This window comes from Habropoda laboriosa, unplaced genomic scaffold (genome assembly GCF_001263275.1).
Source record: "Habropoda laboriosa isolate 0110345459 unplaced genomic scaffold, ASM126327v1 scaffold95, whole genome shotgun sequence".
In the NCBI taxonomy this organism is placed as follows: Eukaryota; Metazoa; Arthropoda; class Insecta; order Hymenoptera; family Apidae; genus Habropoda; species Habropoda laboriosa.
In genome coordinates this window covers 559,037-574,333 of record NW_017100204.1, presented here as the reverse complement: position 1 = coordinate 574,333, position 15,297 = coordinate 559,037, and the positions used below count along the sequence as shown (strand labels likewise).

At 39.1% G+C, this 15,297-nt stretch overlaps 1 protein-coding gene across 1 annotated transcript; it reads right to left on the bottom strand.

The window, feature by feature from the left end:
• Positions 1-472: 472 nt before the first annotated feature.
• Positions 473-12,942, bottom strand: LOC108570575 (rap guanine nucleotide exchange factor-like). The gene is made up of 2 exons (XM_017932455.1): positions 12,644-12,942; positions 473-601 (listed from the first exon to the last, which is right to left on the bottom strand). Exons 1-2 carry the CDS (start codon positions 12,710-12,712, stop codon positions 473-475), a joined length of 198 nt encoding a protein of 65 aa, XP_017787944.1. The 5' UTR covers positions 12,713-12,942.
• Positions 12,943-15,297: the final 2,355 nt, after the last annotated feature.

The following is a 15,297-nucleotide window of genomic DNA, read 5'->3' as shown; positions in this document are numbered from 1 at the left end:
GTGTTCTACTTACTTGCAAATACTTGCTGCATTATATTCTTTTTTCACGAAGGTAAAATATGTTTCCCTTTCACTGACAAACACCACCAACTGCTTTAAAATCGCGGGAACCGACGACTGAACGGTAAATATTCTAGTGACATCTATGCTCGCTTTTTCTACAACACCCTGTAGTTTTCTGCACGAGGTAAGAAAGAAACACGTCGATAAAACAGCGAGAGCTATAAAAAATGTTGTCGATAAAGAAATTCCCTGTTACTTTTTTATCAAGCTATCTATTTCAGACAACGTAGAAAACTTCTATAAAAACGAACGTAAATTAATTAGGAAAAATTGGTACAAGCGCTTATTCTAATGATAATAATCATTTTCGTTCGTGTATTCAGCCTGAAAATAGTTTCTACGTGAAATGGAACGAATTATAGGTTTAAAAATGACACAAATCTGTTACAAAAGAAAAATAAAATACTTACTAGTAAAGAACATGGTTCGCATGGTGCCTTTCATATCGTACAATTTTGCAAAGCCCACGGAGAATGGAATCTCTGCACGGACGTAACGCTTCCAGACCCAGCAGACCATAATATATGATCTGCAGATCCTGAAACAGAAAAAAAGTGCATTTTAAACTAACCATCCTCCTACAAAACTGTAAATAAAAATCTTATTCAAATGGAAAATTTAAAACACCCTGTACCTCCTTCAAATATGCTTAAATAACTTCATCTTAATGAATATTAATTTTATTACTTAAAATATGTGAATTTTTTAACCGTATTATACGAGCCTATCGTCCTGAAAGAGTTAAACAAAATTTCCAAATCGACCGCAATTTTCGTGACACTCTACATTTGACTGTTTGTGAAACAGTACGAGAGAAAATCTCAAAATCTATTCGTACAGTTCTTAACACACGAAATTCGTTCGTTTCGTACTCGATGCTCGCGTAAGGCGCTTCCAAGGTGTATTGCCATGTTTGCAAAGTACTCGTGCAAGTGCTCTCTTGTCAGAAGTGTACCATTCGAATTCAGTGGCCGCGATCGACGTATCGGTGATAGTGACGAGGCAATCTACAAACTCGAACGAGGCGCGCGCCAACGCAATTGCCTCTAATGCGACCCTAATGTGCCCTGTTATCGTACACTATGATCTCTACGCTATCGTTATCCAAATTGATCATCTGAACCATGCTTGTTAACTACATTGACACAACTAAGCAAATTAAATAAAGCAGTTCCTCCTTACACCTCTTTTTTTTTTATATAAATATTATTTTACCTTTCGAAAATTCGTTTATGGGACGTTCAAGTTTCGGAATAAGTAAATAAACTTCTGAAAATGATTTAGTAACACTTTCGCTTCGGTAGATTTGAAAGGGTTTGAAATCTCTCGTTTTGGCAAATTTAAAATTTGTCATTTTATTAAATTAAGATGGAAGTGCGCGAAGGGCAAAAGTAAGGCTTAAATTAAGGTGAAAGGTCAATCGCGACCGCAAAATCTCTCGTTTAGGCTTATTAAAAATTGTTTAAATTTCAATTCTTAAGTTTGTCATTTTATCAAATTAAGACGTAAGTGCGCGAAGGGCAAAAATTAAGGTGACAAATTTTGAAATTTTTAAAACTTTCCAAGTCTTAAGTTTGTCATTCCATCAAATTAAGATAGAAGTGCGCTAAGTGCAAAACTCAAGGCTCAAATTAACTCAAAAATGTGCAAAAATTCCCCAACACATTACACTGCGAGAAAACATCGAAAGCGCCTATAGGCGCAAAGGACGCACTACCCTAAAACATCGAAAGCGCCTATAGGCGCGAAGGACGCACTACCCTAAAACATCGAAAGCGCCTATAGGCGCGAAGGGCATAGCGCGAGAAAATTTTTCAAAGCCCCTGCACACCCGGCAACATCGCTGAAAGGGTTAAATAGCAAACTAATCTCTCTGATTCACTCTCTCCCGGTAACATGTACGAACATTTTGTCCAGGTGAAATTCAGATTTCCACGGATTCAACGTGCAATACGTTTCCCACGAGTTTCATTCAACGGGGCGTAATTAAAGTCGCTCGAAAAGCTAATACAGTTGAATGTACTTCCGGCGCAGCCGTAATAGCCGCGTGCATTGTTGGACAGTGCCATTGTTCGTCGGAAACACACGACGAAAATGAACGAAAAATAAAATGACAATTTCGCCCGTCGCCTTGACATTATCAGAAAAAGAAACACTCCTGTGTCGAGAGAAGAGAAAAAGAAAAAAAACACACAAAAATCCCTTGTTTGGTTAAGCGAACAGCGGACAAGACAGCTTCGTGATGCAGGTGATCGAGAAGTAGTGTAAGGATTTCAATTTCCACGCTTGATTTGCTGTTGGACAAGTAAAATAGCTCCGCTCGATCGACTTTTTCCGTAGAAAGAACCATCAGAAAGAGAGAGATACTTACCTTCGTCGGTGTAATTCCAAGTTCAGAATAGACGAACAACGAGGAGGATGGATTAGCGACTTGGTCGTTACGATAATTAAAGCTACCATACGCGACGTATATTATAACGCGCATCGACTTTCGCGATAATCGATGTTACGTGATTAAGGCACGTCTTATCAGAACCCGACGCTCCAAGGATGCATCCTGTACGAACGTAATTTAACGAACGTGCAATTTACCGAACTTCTCAGATCGTTAGTTTCAGATCATCCCCCTGGTGAACTGGGAATATTCCCAACTTCCATCGCCGAGTTTCAACCAACTTTAGCGCGTTTCGATCGTAATACCTTCATGGTTATTTATGGTACACGAAAAAAGGAAAAGAAGTAGACGTTTAGTGAATATTTTATGATACGATACTCTGCGGTAGGTATACCTTACATAGTTGTTTCGTGTTTTTTTTTTGTCTTTTTTTTTTAATGGAGGATGTATTGTAATTATCGTGAGGAATTAGTGTATCTTTAGTTTCTTTATTTTTCTATGGTAATGTGCGCGGTTTTTTGGGGGGATGTAATTATTTTGTTATGATTTAGATAGGTGTAGCTTCGGTTTATAATTGTACACGTGATGAAAGTGCTTAGGTGGTTCTCAATTATAAAGTCTTGTTTCACCACTTTTTATTACTACACCTGAAGAGAGTACATGGCTGGCGGAGCTTAATTGTGGTAATGTAATTAGATGGATTTTCTGCTAATTGTGGAGTAAGGAAGCATGGGATCTACGTTTCTAAATCGATCCTGGGAAATTATTTCAATAAATTTTCTACCTTAAATTCCAAATTACAAATTTCGTACTTCAAATTTCATATTTCAAAGCCTAAATTTCAAATTTCATATTTCACATGTCAAATTTTGCCCAAAATTCATATTTCGAATCCCAAATTTCAAATTTCACATTTTGTTCAACTTTCGTATTTCAAATTCCAAATTTTCAACTTTCATATTTCAAATCCCAAATTTGCAACTTTCATATTTCAAATCCCAAATCTTCAAATTTCATATTTCAAATCTCAAATTTTCAACTTTCATATTTCAAATCCCAAATTTTCAAATTTCATATTTCACATGTCAAATTTTGTCCAAAATTCATATTTCGAATCCCAAATTTCAAATTTCATATTTCATATTTCACATTTTGTTCAACTTTCGTATTTCAAATCCCAAATCTTCAAATTTCATATTTCACGTTTCAAATTTTCTTCGAATTTCATATTTTATATTTCATATCTCGTCCAAATTTCATATTTCAAACGTACACCGCACAATTTCATTTCCATGTTGCGAACTCTGATATCAGTTAGCCTCTAGCCCGGTTAAACATTTATGGTTCCGCGTTATACATGTATATCCCCCGATAACATCACGCTAGATCCCTAATCGAATTCATCCGTCTAGTCCGATGCATGTTTAATTCGAGCTAGCAAACTTCGCGGCGCCGTTTCGTCTGGATTGTTTGCAACGCCAACCGCAATCAACATTAGCAGCTCACAGGAATATCAACCCAACCCGTGGATCATTTAAATGGTACCGGAGGGAACGGTTCCTCGATTTTCACCTCCAACGCATGCTCGAGTGCTTTGAAACTATATAGATCTAAACACTCCAATTCAAACTTACGTATAACAAGATTATTTTTTAATATACACTACCATAATAGACAAATAATATCTTAGAACTCATCAACAAGGACTTTTGAACTTAACTTTCACAAGTGTCAGAGAAAAATTTCATACAATTTTTCTAAATTTACTCAATCAACAAGCATTAGCTAATTTTTAACCCAACTTCTACAAGCATCAGAGAAAGAATTCTACATGAAACGACTATGACAAAGCAAGAGGCGCTAAAAAATTAATTCTATTAGCTATAGATCTTAAGAACAACATTCTGAAAGCCTTTAATTTCTATTACAACAATTACAAATTATATTAAAACTATTCCTTAAAAATTTAGCCCTGAAGATTTCAATTCGAAACACCAAGTCGTCGAAGCACTTTCCCAAGAAGTGTTCCTCGAGGACGCTAACCACCCATAAAATCAATCCTTATTACGAGAACAGCAAAGTCGATTCGACCAGCGTGTGTTATAAAAACGAGATTGCAGCACGTTCGACTGGTATTGCGTGTAACGCTTGTCGATTTATGTAATCCCCGAAAATTGCCCCTCTAAAAAAGAAAACCATAAAATCGGCTTTCCTAATGTAGCGTAATGGCCGCCGCTGACCATGGTGCCAGACGAGATAAGAGACCCATAAGGGGTTCTCTCCCGCTATAGTTTCTAGCAAGCTTTTTGCTACAATCTAAGGCAAGATAAATGTGTATTCCAGGAAAATCCGATACTAAATTCCGCTGTCTGGAATAACCGTGGAAATGGAAGACAATAGGAGAGACACTTTTCTTTCCAACTATCGTGTGTACCTTTTCACGGATAGATAATCGGAGGGAAACAAGTGACTAGGAATAAAAGTGGGAGCTGTTAGGGGCTCTTATCGCTTTCAACTTGCTCGGTACTTTGGATCGTTTCAATTTAAAACAAACTTGCTACCTCTTGCGTGCTCCGACTTCGACTTGTGCTTCGCGTGTCTCGCGAACGCTGATGGTAAAAATGTTTTTGGCCAAGTTACGACGGGCTGTCGTGAGCAATAAGTACGTCAGATATGATTAAACCAGTTGTGATTAAAATTGTATTGTTTAGAGAAAAGTCGAACTAAATTTTGGGCAAAGCGGAGTTTCCAAATTGCCAGGAAAACGGTGAAAGGCTGGTACGTATTTTGAAAAATAAGCGAATGTCTGAAGAAAAGGGAAACAAAGTTTTTGGCAAAGTGAGATTTTCAAATTACCGGAGAAATGGCATATCTTATGGTATAGAGAAATTATTAGTTTAAAATATGGAATTTACTTATTTACCCACTTCGATCCCAACATTTCAAACTCCCGCCAAGAATCTCCGAGGCGCCCCGAAAGTTCCCTCAACAATTAAACCACAATTTACTCTCGTAAAACCGTGGCAAAAAACGGCATCCGCTAATTGCTTCGAGCACCGATACACTATCGATCGCGGGAAACGCGGAGCGCTTCAAACTTTTCCAGCGTTCCCTCTGTCGCAAAATTACGAAGGCGACAGACTTTTTAACCGTCGAAAAATAACAATGTCGCCGCGTCGAGGGGATCTCGAGAGGGAGGAGGAGTTTCTCGGTCTGGCAGAGTGCGAATAACTCTACGAGTCGCGTAAACCTCTGGCGAATCAAGGTTTCCTCCGTCTGTCTCACCGAAACACCGACCATGTTCTTTCTCGATCCTCCTCCGCTGGCTCTCCCCCTTTTTATTCCTCCTTTTTCGCACGAAAAGTGGAGCGAACACTGGACGACCTTCGCGTACGGATCGCATGAACCCAAGTTACGAGGCACCGTCTCGTAAGATTTTAAAAAGGGGATCCTCGTGGAACCGCGTAAATATCAATTATTCCCACCCTTACGTCCACCTACGAGCACCCAAACGAAATTTTCCATCTATTATGGAGCAGTGCATTTCGCTCTACGAAGATGGATCAGGGTTGCTCCATCTGTCGATGGAAATGCTCCCCTTTTTTTTTTTTTTTTATTGGAAACTGCGAATACGTGCTCCAATGCGATCGGTTAAATTGGCGGATGTTGGATTATTTCTAACAACACCCTGTGGAAATAATCAAGTCAGTACAAAAATGTCTCCGCGTTATTTTAAACAAAGGCACTAAGGCTTCCAGGAGATGACTTCCAATGCGATACCATAATGTAAACAGTTCCTAGGTACAAGGGGACCCCAACTTTCTTTTTGGGTGCCCAGACACAGTCCTTTGCAACATTCAATAGCGCAAAGACGTTTCCTCTGGGTCCGTCGATAAATAGCATATCACAAGATTAAAAGACTACACCTATCCCCCGATTTACACGGTACTTTATTTACACGATTTCACTTTTACACGGTTTTCAAAATAACGGCTTTTCGGAAATATCAACTGTTAAAAATGAAAGTTTATGCTGCGCACATATTTGTACAGTCATTTTTTAGTACCACAAACATCGTTTGTTAACACTGGCGTTAAACTAAAAAATGAACGGAATTTCCCCCTTTTTTGCACACAAAAAGCATTCATTTGCTGCCGCCGCGGATCTTTCATTGGCGGCCGGCTATTTTCGCCTTCATCGCTCGCTCGCTCGAAACTAAACCCTGACCCTGAATACTTTTTGTTTTTCATTTTTATTTTATTTTTATTTTACATTTCAAATAATGAATTTAACTAAATCATTTTGTTTTTTCCCCGATTTACACGGTTTTTCATGCAAGAAGCCACGATTTCGATTTACACGGTATTCTGATCATCCGTGTGAATCGGGGGACGGGTGTATTTCTTTTTCATAACCCACTTCCAATAGCGGAAAAATATAGCGATACGGTTAAAGATATGTTTGTGTTTTTTATATTGTAGACAGGATGATTTTGTGTAAGATAAAATTCTAGACCGTGTTTAATTTGAATTTCCCGACTGGCTGGAGAAATTACTCGGAGAAATTGAATTTATGGCTTGAAATGGAGATGAAACGAACTTTCTAAACTAACTTTTGCCAATAATACACAGGGTGCATTGTGTAGAAGCGAGTTGAGTGAAATTTTAGATTATGCTAAGGATGATTTAATGGGAGAAAATGTTGATCTGTAAAAGTGCGCAAGGTGAACTGTGGATATTTAACGTCGCAGTCTGAATTAAGGAACGTTTAATTGACCTCCGTCGGGAGGTCTCGATAGCTCGGAATTAAATCTATGAAATTGCTCAATTGATCATTCAGATACATCATCGACGGAGCTGAAGAATTATTTCCTGCAATTTTGACGATTAACTCAAACTTCTCAAATTAAAGAAATCAAACACCGACTAATTACGAGAAATTTTTCAACTCTAGCAAGTGTATACATAAATAAATTAAATCTCCAACGAGACACGCTCGGCCATACAGTCGCTGTTTCTACACCAAGCGAGATAAAAGGAAAACGAAAGTGAAACTAATGTAAGAAAAACAAGTAGAAAAGATTTCGTTTAAATTTCAAGCTGAGAAAGAGAGAAAATGAATTTTTCATCCGGACAATTGCAAGCTTGCCAGGTAATTTTCACCCTGTTAAATACCTCTGGATACAATGCCCGTGTTACGTTCTAAGCAGAAATACAAGCACTGCACTTACACGCGCCTTTATACAAGAAACTGCACGGAGTTTAATGAACCTTGAAATTGCATTATTAAAGGGATTTTACGAGGAACGCAACGAAAGGGCAAGTAACCTGTATATTATTCAAAACTCATCCTCGTTTCAGAGAGAAAAAGATATGCCGATCAGTACCACAAAAAAAGGGGGAGAAAACGTTCTCAGGCGATCTCCTCCACGTATCAAAGCGAGTGAATTGTTCCGCTAATAAAACCGAGTGCGTTCATTCTTTTGATCGGCAGTAATACACGCGGTTTGCAGTGGAATACTTCATGCTAATCTCTGCGTCGCCAGGAGAATATCTGCTCTCCTCAGCTTTCTAAATATTTCTTAATTTCGCAGCATTCCGTGGATTTTTTCTTCCCCTTCTTCGCACGTTTCGATACTTGGCATGGAACGGTAGGAATGAAGTAAAATGAAAAATGGTTCAGGTGTTTCTCTTTAGCACTGGAACGAATGTTTCTGGAGTTTCATTGCTTGGGCACTGTTGACGGACGAAGATAGGGAAATTATGGGTGTACCCTGGGGAAAGTGTTAAAACGTGCTTTGCTGTGCTGAGGGAATTTTTCAGAGAAATTTGCTTCGATGGTAGTTATATTAATGCGAAGTGCAGATAGATTAAAAGGTAAATTACTGTTTATACTTCTGTGACACACTCCTCCAATATTGAACATAAAAATTGACAAAAGTTTGTCTCGAGAAATAGTATCTAACATTGAAAAGAAATTGGAATAGAAGAAAGAAATGTCACCAAAGTCGAATATCTCCGTATGTTTTCTTTTCACAGACGAGCGGAATCGCAATTCTGCGATCGAACGGGACAAATCCAAAGACAACAAAGTTTGACAGTTTTGTTAACGGCAAACACCGGCAACCAGAACGATGAAACACGCGCGTCAATCGTTTCCGCAAGAATGAGATTTCAAAGAGTCGCGAGGCGGCTTGTTCCGCCTGTATCCGCGGAAAAGCGACGAGTAAACACAGGGTAACGAAGAGAGAAAAAGAAAAAGCACACGCGGAGAAAAAAGAGAGAGAGAGAGGGAAAAAAGCTTGTCAATTATATTCACCGATCGAGGACGTCGGTACAGACGCCATTATTTTGTTTAAAACTGCGGTACAGTGGGTGGTAGCGGATCGATATCTCGCACAATATCTGAGACTTTCATTGTGCACGAAATTGCACACGGCCGTTTTCCCTGAATTTCGATGTCTCCCTGTTTAGCGAACGCTTTGCATTGGTGCACGCGCGACGCCGCACGCGTCCGCCATTCTCCGTCCGCCTCGCGGTTCGAGCGGTTGCAAATTAGCACGAAAATAACGAAGGGAGCCAGAGAAGGACGTCTGGGGCGCGTTCGCGCCACGGAATTCGATGGTTTTTTCATGAAAATCCGTGACTCGGGGATTTTTCTTAATTGGCTCGACGAACGACGATCGATACGCCAGTCACGCGACACGATGAAAGCTGATTAAATATTCGCGAGGAAAAGTTATTTCTTCTTCTTTCTTTTTTTTCAATTTATCTTACGCAGACGTTTCAAGTACTTGCGTACAGAGTGGTATGAAACTGCTTCAACAGTTGCACGGAAGTTACTTTTTCAGAGACACAGTATATTACGTCAACCCTTTACAATGTCACGTGACTTGAAAGTTATACTCGTCGAATATAAAATTTCAATTTGAAATGTTGAATTTTAATTTCCAAGTAATCACACAAAGCAATCGCTGTAAAAGTACACAAATGGCTGAGCATTTTGACACCTCGTTCATCTTCGCACCCCAATTTTTTCCACAGATATGGATCACCAAATTCAAAAACGAAAAACCCAGTTTCGGGAAAAAACGCATTTAAAGTTTGAAAAAATGAACGTTGACCTGGTAGCGTTCGGAACAGCTGAAAGAAGAATCGTTCTATAACAGAATGTGACGAAAAAAAGAATTCTATATTATGAATCTAATTTACACGTTTTAGCTCCGCTGAGAAATTGAATTTTTCTCTATTTCCTTACAGAAGCGTCATTATTTTTTGAAGCATCCTATATCCCAGGATATTATCTAATATTTCGATAAAAGGGATTACAGTATTACCAAGTTGCTCGCACGGGAGATAGTTGCGGAATTTCGAGCAGCTTTCCTACGAAAATTACTTGGATAAATTTACCCGCGAATGAGGATAGGTAGGCACTTTAGGTCGAAATAGAAACGCATTGTTCCTGTCAGGGGACACAACTTTCTGACGCTAACTATTCACCGTCTAAAGCAAACTTCTCGTCACGACCTCTCCTTTTAATACAGAATCCAGGGAGAGCCTTAGATCCTGACAAAACCCGAAACCAAGCTTTACGTACTTCTCTGACCGCCAGTAGGTACCCAGCATGTAACCTAATGAAACTTCAACTTCTCTTTATCGCCTCCTCCAAATAAATTTACCGCGTTACGACGATTATTACGGCCGTGAAAAAATTTCATCAAAATTCCACGAAACCGTCCTTCCAAAACAAATTCATCTATATTCAAAGCAGGAAATTCTACCGCTAAAGGAACACACTTGACGAATCACCAAGGAAATAATAGTCATTTTTACACGTGACATAACGTAGACATCGAAATCTGAATGGAGAATCCTCTAGAAAAAATAAACAAATAAAAGACACGTTTAAATTGGATTATATACATCTCTGACGAGCGAAACGACATTTATTGGCGTATCGCCAATTTTTTCGTCGCGGTTGCAACACACGCGACAGGCTATTTTATTGTAAAAATCGTTCGATCACGTTGATAGGCCATGGATAACAAAAAAAAAAAAAAAAAAAGGGACGTCGCGATAGAACAAAGCAAGCTAGTTTTTCCGATCGCAATCAACCGTTCGACGGTCGAATTAGAAACGTACGATTGGTGTAGTTAGTCCAAGCTCCTGATGGAACAAAGGCAGTTAAGGATACAAAGGAGGCTGTTACGGAATAACTTCAAACAACCGTTCCCTTCTTCCTTTTTTTTTTTTTTATTCCAACGCGACAAAAGTCTTACGATTTTTATTCGAACGTTAGGCGTTGATAAATGTTTCTTTTGCCCCGCGTCACTTTTAACACGAGAATCCTCTTCGCCGAAAAATTCACCATCCGTTTCCGATACTTGAGGAGGACTACTTGTTGGAAACTTTATCGGGTAAAGAATACAAAGGATTCTAAAGGGGGGGAGAAGTTTTAACGATACTTGTAAAATTGTTAAGAATTGTACAGCCGCGATGGCGACAGGACAAAATGTCTAAACCGCGAAACTTTCTCCCGGAGCGTCCTCGTTCTGCCATTTTCTTGCGTTAATGGTAAGTTCGTTTAAAGAGCAACTTGAGTAGACTTCGAATTGCAAAATTTCCAATTTATCGAAGTATCCTTTATCGAGAAGATACTTGTTTTTTTGAATATTTGAACAGGAAGTTCCATTTCGGAAGAACGGTTTTTGGTACGATCAGAGAATCTTCGATCTCGTTAGGCGTGTTTTATGAAACGAGACTTATCGAAAATTTCGCGACCCTTTTAGCCTTCGACCACCTAATTGGTATTGAAAACTTGGACGGTCGAGCAATTTCATCGCGGAAGAAATCGAGGATTTTTCTTTCTCTCTTTTCTTTTACGTAAATTCCAGGACGCTGCGTGCACAAGTCCAATACGATTATGCGAAGATAAGACGCGGCGGATTATTCGTTTGGAAAGTTCGAGCTGTTCTGCTGCTTGAGGATATTGACGACGCCCTTTAACCTTTCGACCACCGTAAAACGTAGTCACGAATGCATCTTTGTGCGTGCACACACGCGCGTAAAATCGTGGATTATGGAGATAACAAAGGTGGAGGATAAGTGATTTTCTGAGATTCTTATTTGTGGAAAATTGACAGGTAGAAATGGCGAGTTTGGGCGTATGGAATTATGAGATAAATGTTTACAGCCCTCTGTGAGTTTATTTCTCATTTTCTTTTGATAACGATGGGAAAGTATAATTTGAGATAGGTTGTGTGGAAAGTTTTTTGTAATATTGATGAAACTGATTAATGTTTGAAAAATGTAAATTCGAGTTTAATTGGAAATCGAAGGTTTCTAAATGATAGAAAAAGTTTACGTTCTAATGAGGAATTGAATGTTACTTTTTTGCTTCTGGTAAAGGTTTCTCGAGGGATTTCACGTAGATATGAGTTTTGTTTGTTTTATAAGTACAGCACGGTGAAAGTTACACGTGACCAGAGACGATTTACTTTCATCCTTTGGCCATCTGTTGAAAGTTCAACCCGATTAACCATCGTGATTTGATGGTGATCGCGCGATGAATAAAAATGTACCGAAGTGTTTGTGCGTTGATTTGAAATTTATTAGAAACGGGTAGGATGAATATGAATGGAATGCTTAAATCACGCGAATGAACCTGCGAAACTTAAATATTAACTAACTTAATTTATACCAATTTATAAGTCACGTAAAATTTTATTCCAAATGTAGATCTAAAAAATTTTTAATGCAAGTTCAAACTTAAAACATTTGACAACTTGTACGTTCAAATTTAAATTTAAAACATTGGTAAACTCAAATTTAAAAAACTGGAAATCTCAAATTTAAGAAATTGGAAAACTCAAATTTAAGAAATTGGAAATCTCAAGTTTCTAAAACTGGAATACTCAAATTTCAAAAATGGGAAATCTCAAATTTAAGAAATTGGAAAACTCAAATTTAAGAAATTGAAAATCTCAAGTTTCTAAAACTGGAATACTCAAATTTCAAAAATGGGAAATCTCAAATTTAAGAAATTGGAAAACCCAAATTTAAAAAGCTGGAAATCTCAAATCTAATAAATGGAAAAACTTAAATTTCAAAAACGGGAAAATTAAAATGCAAATTTTATTAATTTTCCACGAGCGAAAGATAAGATCACGCAATTCGATTATCTTACTTGAAGTGTTCGTCGTTCCGGATCGCGGCAGAGAGCCCTGACGAAATGCGGATCCAAATAGTCAGTCATAGTAGCCCTGCCTCTAGACTACTCTGCGATCCTTTTTCCTGCGTGCTCCTGTGTCCAGCTGAAGGACCTCTTCCTGGACATCGCCACCAATGGTCGCGACCTCTGATCACTCTAGTTCTCTCTAATACCGCGTGATCTCTTTTCGGCCATTCAACAGGCCGACAGTCTCGCTATAGTCTTTGCAAAATCTTTCACTTTCATTTTCGTTTCTCTTTTCCACGATTCGTTTCGTTTCGATCAATAATTCAACGTATACTTGAGAACACAACGGTTTTTCTTCATGCGTGATGCAGCAAAAGACATTTTAACAGAGACGAGATCTCTCGTTTTCGATCTTCCATAGCGAATTTCCTTCGCTTAATCGGCGATGGCAGGTGATTAACTCTGTAACAATAAAAACAAACCACGTTAGAAATACAAACTATTTTCAATATTTATAGAATGGTATCTCGTCAAGATCTCAAGCATGGAAATCATTTCATTGTTACTCGAGTTCGACGACCGAAATTTGTACAAAGACCAGGCATTCACATTGTCAAAGCTGAGACCCATTAATCAACTCTCCTCACCGCAAATTTATCGTCTAGTTAAAGGTGAATCCCCGTTTCTATCGCTTTCTTCCACAACCTTTTCCTACTTTCTCTCCTCCATAGAGATCAATTAAAGTCCCTAGAATCTTCTCCTATTTATCTCCTCCCGTTTAATTCAGCCTCTCTTTCACCCAACGCAATAGAGAACCTACCTCCTGCTGTCTTGAATAAACCGATCCCAAGAAGACCAAACCGAACTGCATATTCAAACCGCTGAATATTCAGTGTAACCCGGAACAGCCAGTTAACACATTCACAAGCCATCAAAAGCAAACTTAGAACAGCCTCACACACACAAACACGTCAGACACATTCGTTTCCATCGCCATGCAACGTAAACTAATCGTGACTGGACGTATTTCCAAACGATCCAAACCAAACTTAGAATCGAACTCTAACAGTCCATCTAAATCACAGAAGCGGATCGAATGCCAAACAGCTCTTGATCTCGAATACCTTTCAGCGTAGAACTTCAGAAAGGATAGCTGAGACAGAGAGGCGAAGAAAGAAGAGGTACCGTTACGAATTATGAATGAATCGCGAAACAAGGTGCTGGATGAATTATAAGCGCGACGGAAGTTGCTCGTTAAGGTGTGCTGCACCTGTAGATAGATACGGCGAAATGATAGAGCCGGCCAAACTGGAAATATAGTGGCTCGTCGAGCTGTGTGTGTTTTTTCTTCTTCTTCCTTTCTTTTCCTCGCCATCCGAATCAGATCCGCGTCGAGATGACCGAGCTACACTCGTTGGCTGTGTTGCTCCCGAGGCCAGACGAAAGCAAATGTCGGAAACAAATGTTGGGGAAGAGAGGCATCGATTTCTCGGTTCATTCTCCGACCTTGGTGTATGTAACGTCACGCGAGCCACATACCTAACTACCTTCGTAGCAAAAGTCGTGGCCAGAGTTCCACCGGCCACACACACAGCCGACCAACCGTGAAACGGACCAAACCCGATCTACCAGGCATTCGATCTACGTGAAACGAGACCAGGTCGCGGATAGTCGCGATCTGATACGAGATGCGTCGATCCTGCAAATCGAGTTGATAAACTGCCAGACGCGGGGAGAGATGGGATGAACGCTAGCTAGACTACCACGAGGCGTTCAACTTTTTCGTGCGGTCCCGACGCGAGGATACTATTGCCCGGGATTACCTCGTTACCATTTGCGCAATCAGAGAGTGATTTACGGCTGGTTCGGTGGAATTCGAGAGAAGAAAAGTTCCAACGCTCAGGGAGAGATTTAAGAGATTAGATGTTAACAACGAGGGATGCGCTGTTAGAGTGTCTCGGAGTTTCTGCTCGTCGTTCTTTCCTTCGATATTTCATAGGTTGGCACGATTTTGTGTATTCTTTTTATTTATTTGTTTCGTTCAAGTTGGATTATCAGCGGAATGGAATTTACAATTTTTCGAGGAGATTTGTATTTTTTTTAGAAATGTTCAGTAGTGTCTTTTTCTTGTTATTTAGGTTTCTCCGCATACTTTCGTCGATGTCGCAATATTTTCCTTCAGATTTGACGTTCTTCTCGATAGTTTACTTCTTGTTCTAATAAACGAGAAATATTTCATTCACTGTAACGCCATGTGACTTCGAGGTTACGATTATTTATTGTTACACCGTTGCACTATTTTTACAATAATTAAAATTTCTACATCTTATTATCTTCTCGTGAACGAAGAAAAATAAGGTTGCAGAGGGCTAAGCTATGATTTTTCATTGAGTGTACCAAGGAAAGAAATGCTCGCAGTTACTGATTTTCACTAGATCTCTACGTAAATTGAAGTGGGACCCTTGTTTAAGAACGTGGTTTAATTAAGAAGAATTTAGATCATTAAAGACATTGCATCTCTACCAAAAGGTACAAAAATAAGTTCCTTCAATCGGAAACGAAGATCGATCGACTACTTTTTCTTCCTACTTCCTTTCTCCGCGAAGGCACCCACATTTCCTCCTATCTTCGGTACAAATATCTCAAATATCGAGCATAATTTC

Bases quoted from the DNA above. Each gene is read 5' to 3' on its own strand.
- LOC108570575 (XM_017932455.1), bottom strand. From the start codon at position 12,712: ATGACTGACTATTTGGATCCGCATTTCGTCAGGGCTCTCTGCCGCGAT. The intron at 602-12,643 runs GTAAGATAATCG...TTTCTGTTTCAG, and splicing joins CGGAACGACGAACACTTCAA to GATCTGCAGATCATATATTA.